Source organism: Macrobrachium nipponense, chromosome 12, assembly GCF_015104395.2.
Source record: "Macrobrachium nipponense isolate FS-2020 chromosome 12, ASM1510439v2, whole genome shotgun sequence".
NCBI lineage: Eukaryota > Metazoa > Arthropoda > Malacostraca > Decapoda > Palaemonidae > Macrobrachium > Macrobrachium nipponense.
Window position 1 is genome coordinate 28,712,165 of NC_087205.1, and position 8,154 is coordinate 28,720,318.

Consider the following 8,154-nt stretch of genomic DNA (forward strand, 5'->3'; position numbering starts at 1 on the left):
TATATATATATATATAAGTATGTATACTATATATATATATACTATATATATAGTATATATATATATATGATATATATATATATATATCATATATATATAGAAATATATATCATAGTATATATATATATATCATATATATATATATATATATAACACATAATAAAAAGGAAAACAGTTGCACTTGAATGGTCACACCCTTAAACTCTTACTTGAATGTATCTGCACAAATCTTCAATATACCGTCTGCACCAACCCGAATACGCGACATCATTTGCAAGTAACATTTAGTAATACGAATATAGTATTTCCTGTGCAAGTATCCAGGAATACCCGGGAATCATATCCATTTTCAGTGACTTTCATCAAGGCTTAGGTAAGTTTCAGTGCATTTATAACGCTGCACCCGTTATAACAGTGTATCTCATAAGAAAATGAAGTGGAGAACTGTTTTCATAGTATAAGAGGGTGGAAACTGAGTAATTTGTCAATTTGCTTCAATTTAATTAATTTTTTTTTTTTTTCGTTTCAATGTACGTTCAGTCTTTGGTACTTATTTCTGTGAACACGAAAGACGTAGTAAGAAAATCACACACACACACACACACGCACACACACACGCAAACACACACACCAGACATATATATATATATATATATATGTATATAAATATATATATATATATATAATATATATATATATATATATATATATATTATATATATGATATATCATACATATATATATATATATATATATATATATATATATATATATATATATATATATATATATATATATATATATATATATATATATATATATATGTATATATATATACATATATATACATATTATATATATATATATATATATATATATATACTATATATATATATATATATATATATATATATATATATATATATATATATATATATATATATATATATATATATATATATATATATATATATATATATATATATATATATATATATATATATATATATATTTTTATACTTTTAGGGCATAGTTTTTCTCTAATACAATGTTTTCGTTAAAGGCAATTGCTTTAGTGGCATCAATAAGTTTCTTGCAGGTATCTTCATACGACGAAGTTTTTTTCCGATTCTCGTTCGTCAATTTCTGGTGAAAAATACGCAGACTTCCTTCTTCCATTTATTGAATTTTGTCACGACAGCTGTTTCGCCTTATGGCATTATCAAGTGACTACTGACTTACAATCTGAACTTTCGGCCTATTTATTTCATCGTGTGGGAGGTATGACCTTTAGGTATGGGTACTGGTTAGCTAAGGATTTACAGCTTAAGGGCGTTGTTTTGGATACAAAGAACATAAGGACATATGTAGTGTTACGAATAAGAGTGAAAGTTTAAACAGTGGTTAAAATAAATATTCAAAATACAATGCCATGTGCTAGAGTTTCCTTAATAATATGGTTTAAAATTTAAATATACAATGTTGGTTTTAGATAAAAATTACAAAATTACATACAGGAATGAAATGAATATAGAAATCTAAATACAGGAATAAAAATATATGTATATATTTTATAGCATGCATAAAGGTACAAGAGATCATTTCTGTTTATGCATAAATGTGTATGATTTAAATTTGAGTGAGTGAGCGTGTGTGTGTGTGTGTGTGTGTGTGTCTCCCCAAATGGTCTACGTTGGTTGGTTAACGGCTGCCTGATTCGTGTTGGGCGGGGTCTGTAGTACTAGCTTTCAGCATATCTCGGAGCATATCTCTCTTGTTAACCGTTGGAATTTGGAAGTGTCCAGGAGGATCCTATCCATCTTTTCAAATTCCAACGTTTAACAAAAGACCCAACCGAGGACCTCAGAAAGAAAGTGTCGAGGCTTGTGACTAGGGCCAACAATCAGCAAGACGTCGTAAAATTCCCCCCTTTGGGGGGACCGAAGGAGATGTGCACGAATGTAGTTTACAAATTTACTTGTCCAGAGGAGGTGTGTAAACCTCACAGCCAAAACTACATCGGGCACACTACAACAACCCTTCGGAGACGTCTGCTGGCTCACAGAAATCAAGGGGCCATCCATCAACATTACATAGATGTTCACGACAGGAAGCCATCTCTACAAGAGCTCATAGAAGGCACCCAGGTCGTGCACAGAGAAGACAACTACGGTCGCCTCTTAATAACGGAAGCGGTGAACATCGCTATTCAGAAGCCGACTTGAACGTCCAACAAGGAATCGGACAATATACTCCCTCCCAGCAGGAGAAGGAATACGCAAGCCAACAGGGACAGACAGCGCACCCCAATCCACCGAGAACATCGCGCCCCTGCCCCTTGGAAGACATGGGAAGACCCAGCGTCAGCGAAAGTCAAGTTTACATCCTTGCTCAGGTCGCTGAGACCCCGCCCAACACAAATCAGCAGCCGTTAACCACGTAGACCATTTGGGGACACACACACACACACACACACACACACACACACGCTCACTCACTCAAATTTAAATCATACACATTTATGTATAAACAGAAATTATCTCTTGTACAGTTGGACACAGGTTTGCCTGGTACACGTCTTGAGAGACTTCGAAAAATTACATGGTATCAATGTTTTACTGAGGGAGATGGGGGGAGCTCCTTCTCTGCTAGCAAGAGTTTCCACCAATAAGCTCTAGAGTTCGTTTGGTGGGCGGACTTATTAGGTATAGTGGGAGAAAGACACACACACACACGGAGTAAAAAAAATAAAAAAAAAAAAAAAAAAAAAAGATCTGAGCAGTTTATATCGTTGTAATGAAGATTGTTGTCTCACTTGTAATATAAGTTTGTTTATTAAGGTTTCATTTAACTTTCGGCCAAGAAGTTATCTTACTTCCACATTGTCATATATCGGTCATATTCATTACACAATACTTAAAAATGTATCAACATTTTAAAGTTATATTGGTATTGCCGAAAATCACGATTGGATCTCTCTACAGTCAGTTCCATTAAAAAAAAACAGAATAAAAAAAACTTTATTATTCCTGATATACTTTTTCATCAAAATCGAAGGTGTGGCAAAAAAAAAATTATCACCACCAATCCTTTGCCACACAGGATTAGCTGGTTTGACATTTCTGACAACAAACCTCCTAGGCCACCCACCCTTAACCCCGCCCCCAACCCCCCTCCCCCGCCACAGTTCATACAAATGGAAGACAAGCAGTGCAAACGGCCAGCAGGCAATGGCCTCTAATAAGGCACTAAGTAGTACAGAAACAATATCGATACAATAAGCTATGAAGGCGCGCAAATTTAAAATCTTAAGAACGTCACATGACGTAAACACATATGTGGGACGACTTTCTGCAACACGTTCATAAATACGAGGTTGACCTTTTAAAAAAAATTTTTAAGGGTTAACTGTTTGTTTTTCTAAAAATTATGTATGCACTGATATATTATAGACTATATATTTCGTTGACCTCAGGCGATAGGTGAAGTCATTTGGGCTTTCCTTATAGTGGCTGACATAAAGATAGCATCATCTACTGAACTGACGTTTCCTTTTAAAATATCCCACAGAGCATATGACCCTTATAACTCAGTAACGACAACACGACGGCCAAAAAAATATGCCAACCACATTTTTACTCTTGTTCATATAAAACTTAGATTTTAACCAAAGATACTACATTGAAAATATCAGTAGGATATAAAGCATAAACATTTCAAATAATGGAAACTATTTCAATAGACTCCAAGAAGCTAATAAGCGAAATACTGGCGAAGTAAATCACTATCATATCTGTATCGGCCGCACCACAGAGAACAAAGTATACAGGTAAGGCAATTTGTGTTACCGACCTCACTGTATGAAAACAGTGCTCGGCGAGTCATTCAGTTCTATAATTCAATGCTGTTAACAAGAAACGGTGATTAGGAAGACACATAAAAAACATGTGGGGCCAGTAAGTAGGAAAGTTTACTGCAATACTCTCAATATTGTATGGAGGCATGCCATTGCCATTTTTTTTACAGATACTTCGAATATTATATCAAGAATATCATGGTTATAATAAAACATATAATGAAATAACTAGTGAGAAACAAAATGAGACCATATGTCCTGTAACAAAAAATAAAACTTATTTATATTATACAATTAATAAACCTTGACCATCCACCCTCTCTCTCAGTCACTTCCCACAATCTGTCGGACATCGAAGAACAAGGTTTTGAAAAATTTTGCTGGGTGCGGTCTGTCGGATACAAATTTCCCACTGAGAGTTGATGTGAGCCATGGTTTGCTGTGTTGTTCTCTCATGTTACATTTTCCATGTGTTCACCATCTGGGCCACACATGTTCAATCACGTTCATATCTGCTCCTTTGCTCGGCCATTCAAGAAGAAGCAGGTTATCCTGTCTGGCAAACCACTCTTGAACAACGCGAGCAGTGTGAATGGGACTCCGGTCGTGCATGAACAGGATGGGCCTGATGGGAAGGGAAAATTCCTTTCTCGTAACGAAGGCAAGGAAGGAGGTTTGCAGCAGCTCAACATACTTTAGCTGCTGTAAATCGTCCCTCGATACAGAACACATCACCCATACCATCCAGACACACCCCAAGCCCCATACGTTGCAGGTGACATGGCCGGATCGAACAACCTCAAACGATGTTACGGGATTCATATCTGAATGAGAGAGGGGGTGTATAATATAAATCATATATGCCTTTGGAGAATTTAAATTCTCAGTGGTGAACAACACTGAAAGAATTCTGTTGTCTAATTATCTATTAATTTAATATTTTGAGGAAAGAGAGCAAATGCTGCCACTGTCCCTTACCTAATATTTATCTCAGAAATAGCACTCTTATTTATGTTTACTCCCTTTATATATTTTGACAGTCCACTTCCGTGGAACAAAATCTGAAGATTAATATTAAAAAGAAGTATGCAATTGATATTTGATGCAAGTAAATATTTTTGCTTATCATACCGAGTTCTATTTGTTCGCCAACACTGCAGCTTCCCATGCGATGTGGACGAGAAGCACTTCCTCGTCAGTAAGATGACCTGGCCCTCAAAAGTCCAAATCCTTATCAGCATGACGTTTCTGCAAAATCAAGACTTCCCGCCTTATGTCGCTCCATCAAGAGCTCCTTCGTCGATGGTATTCTGTGATGAATCCTAGCAGTGTGAAGTCTGCGTCCGTACTGGTCATCGAAGACACTTCTAATCCAAGGTATTTCACGAATGGCCTCGGCGTTGGTTAAGGGTTGCTCTCGAGCCGCCCTGATAATGGCGTGTTCCGTGGACCCCTGGCCTAGCTAAGAGACCATATTATCTTAAATGTTTAACTTATAATTTATATAACATCGCAATCAATTCTAGATTCTTCGAATTTTGTACTGGATGGATTGATCATAATTTAGTAAACATGGCAGTATACTTTTGGTTTCAAAAGCATATCAAAAAGAACGTGATTACATATTTCCATAATATTCTCAATTTGGTTGTTAGTTATTAAAACTGTAAATCATTCCTAAGCCATCACTGAAATGACATTTAATATATAAACTATATCTACCATAAGACGCACAATGACTGTGACAGGGTGGGCACAAAATAAAATGCTCTTATAGGCTTAATTTTACCGAGACAACTCAATCGACTATCTAACTTTGTTCATGGGTTGAGGTCGGCAAGGGCCAACCACCCACCGGTGTGGAATTATGGAGGTGCACCTGAAATATTACTGTGCTGTTGGAATGGCTGTGGATATCTGTAGTCTAACCAAAATTATAAGAGCGAGACGAAATACATTTAAGAAAGAAACTTACACATTAAATAAGCAAGATTAAATAACCATGAACAATGTAACATATCCGCCAATCATTCAGCATAAACAACTTACGCAAGTCGTTCAAGTTCCCACTCTCCTCCCACCTTCTACTGTACCGGTCGGTGGGGGGACACACCAATATCACGTGCAATGGATCGTATCGAGAAAGTAATTGTCGCATAAAGTGACAATTCGTCCTCGCAGCGCCAGATTTGTGTTCCTTCGATTCAATTGTGAGTAGTTATGAAGTCTGACCCATTTATTTAAAAATCCTGCTGACGACCTCACCCTCTATTGGGGATTCAGGGACTCTGTTTCGAGTTTGAGTTGTAAAACAATACCATGATTGATATCCATTTATATCATTCCTTGAGTTGGTAGGATTAGCCAATAGGAACTCATCAATCCACCATGGTATGTGAAATGAAGATTACTGGCTGTTAAATTGCGGGCCCGCTGCCCGCCCGTTACCCAGGGAACGCCTGGCGGGCCCGCTTGCCCGCCCCGTCCCCGGGACGCCCCCTGGCGGGGCCTTCTGCCCTCCCGTCCCCGGGACGCCTGGGCGGGGCCGCTGCCCGGCCCGTCCCCGGGACGCCCTGGCGGGACCCTCTGCCCGCCAGTCCCCCCGGGACGCCTGGAGGGCGGCCGCTGCCCCGACCCGCTCCCCTGGGACGCCAGGCCGGTGCCGATTGACCCGGCCCCGTCCCCCGGGACGCCTGGGCCGGGGCACGCCTGCCCGCTACCCGTCCCCGGGACCGCCTTGGGGGGGAGATGGCCCGGCCCGGTCCCCGTCCCGGGGACGCGCCTGGGCGGGCCGCTTGCCCGACCCGTCTTTCCCCGGGACGGCCTGGCTGGGCCTCTGCCCGCCCGGGTTCCCCGGGACGCCCTGGCGGGCCACTTGCCCGCCCGTTGCCCCGGGGGGACGTATTGGCGGGCTGGGATGGGCCCGGCCCGTCCCCGGGAAAGCCCCTGGCGGGCGGAGGGGCCCGCCCGTCCGCCCCGGACGCCTGGCGGGCGGAGGGGCCCGCCCCCGTCCCCGGGACCGCCTGGCGGGCGAGGGGCCCGGCCCGCGACCCCGGTACGCCATGGGGCGGGTCGGAGGGGCCCCGCCCGTCCCCGGGACGGACCTGGCCTGGGGGGCGGGAGGCCCCGCCGGTCCCCGGGGCGCCTGGCGGGCGGAGGCCCGACCGGGTCCCCCTGGGGAACGCCTGGGCGAGGGCGGAGGGGCCCGCCCGGGTCCCCTCCCCGGGACGCCTGCGGGGGGGCAAAACATATGGTTCTTCTCCGGGCTGCAGGATCGTCCGCTCTAACGATAAGGGGAAAGCGGTGGGGCTTTTCCAATACGTGCTGTTGCACAGCGTCTTGACCGGTCTCCCCTGCAGCAGTTTAAAATAAATGGAAAAGGAGGCAGCTAGATGGGAAATTTGGACCAGGACTTTGGATTATAGCATTTATTTATTTAACATTTTTTATTAATTTTTTTAAACATTAAATCCTTACAAAGCCCGTTAAAAATCATGAAACCGAAATTTATAGGTTGCACCTTGGTCCTGTTGAACTCTTAAATAGTGATTCTTTTTCTCTTTACTTCCCAGAATACCAAATAGCGTTCACCCATAAGGTAAACGGGCAACTAATTAATCCTTGATTATTCTAGGTATTCTTGCATGTTTAATTACGTTATTTCAGTTCGAAGACCTCCACCTACGATAAAGGACCACCCGTTAGGATAACGACGGACATTCGAACGAAGAGCAGCATCAATGAAAGATGCTTTTTTACCAATACTATTATTTGCTATTCGTGAAACGTCTGGCATTGAATGTTTCGGCTAATGACGGTGCGGAAAGGACCGTATGGAATGAGGCAGGATTACCTCATTAGAATTCCAAGCCAAGAAGGAATTTTCTCCGCCGAACGGCATCGTGCTGGATAGTGCCCTTGCCCTTGTGGGTTGCAACCAAGTTTGTTTTGGTGGGGAGGGATGGAATTGGAAATTGGTCTTTCGAGGTTGTATGCAGTTGACCGAAAACAAAGGTCCATTTGACGAGCAGAAGTCACGGCCCAGGATCACAAACGAAGGACCGAGTAATATTAAGGTGAGTTTGCTATAATCATTAATAAACAGTCAGAACTAATTTCTAATAATTATAAAGCAAGGGTTTAAATTATTATAATCAAAAGATAATAAAATTTTGTCAATTAACCATGTATTTTTCCGCCCTTAAGTTAAATTATATTGGCCATACGAGGGAAGTGGTGGGGGGAAAATACAAAAAAATTCTTCATTGAAACAAAAAAAACCCCCATTAGTTTCTTTT

The 8,154-nt window shown here is 41.4% G+C and overlaps 1 protein-coding gene across 1 annotated transcript; it reads left to right on the plus strand.

Annotated features, from left to right (window-relative positions):
• Nucleotides 1-5,129: 5,129 nt before the first annotated feature.
• On the plus strand, nucleotides 5,130-7,143 carry LOC135224766 (cuticle collagen 1-like). The gene is made up of 2 exons (XM_064264090.1): nucleotides 5,130-5,233; nucleotides 6,309-7,143. The coding sequence occupies exons 1-2, from the start codon at nucleotides 5,130-5,132 to the stop codon at nucleotides 7,141-7,143; spliced, it is 939 nt and encodes a 312-aa protein (XP_064120160.1).
• Nucleotides 7,144-8,154: the final 1,011 nt, after the last annotated feature.

Coding starts and splice junctions, on each gene's coding strand:
- LOC135224766 (XM_064264090.1), top strand. CDS start 5,130: ATGTCGCTCCATCAAGAGCTCCTTCGTCGATGGTATTCTGTGATGAAT. Junction 5,234..6,308: donor GAAGACACTTCTAATCCAAG/GTATTTCACGAA, acceptor CCCGTTACCCAG/GGAACGCCTGGCGGGCCCGC.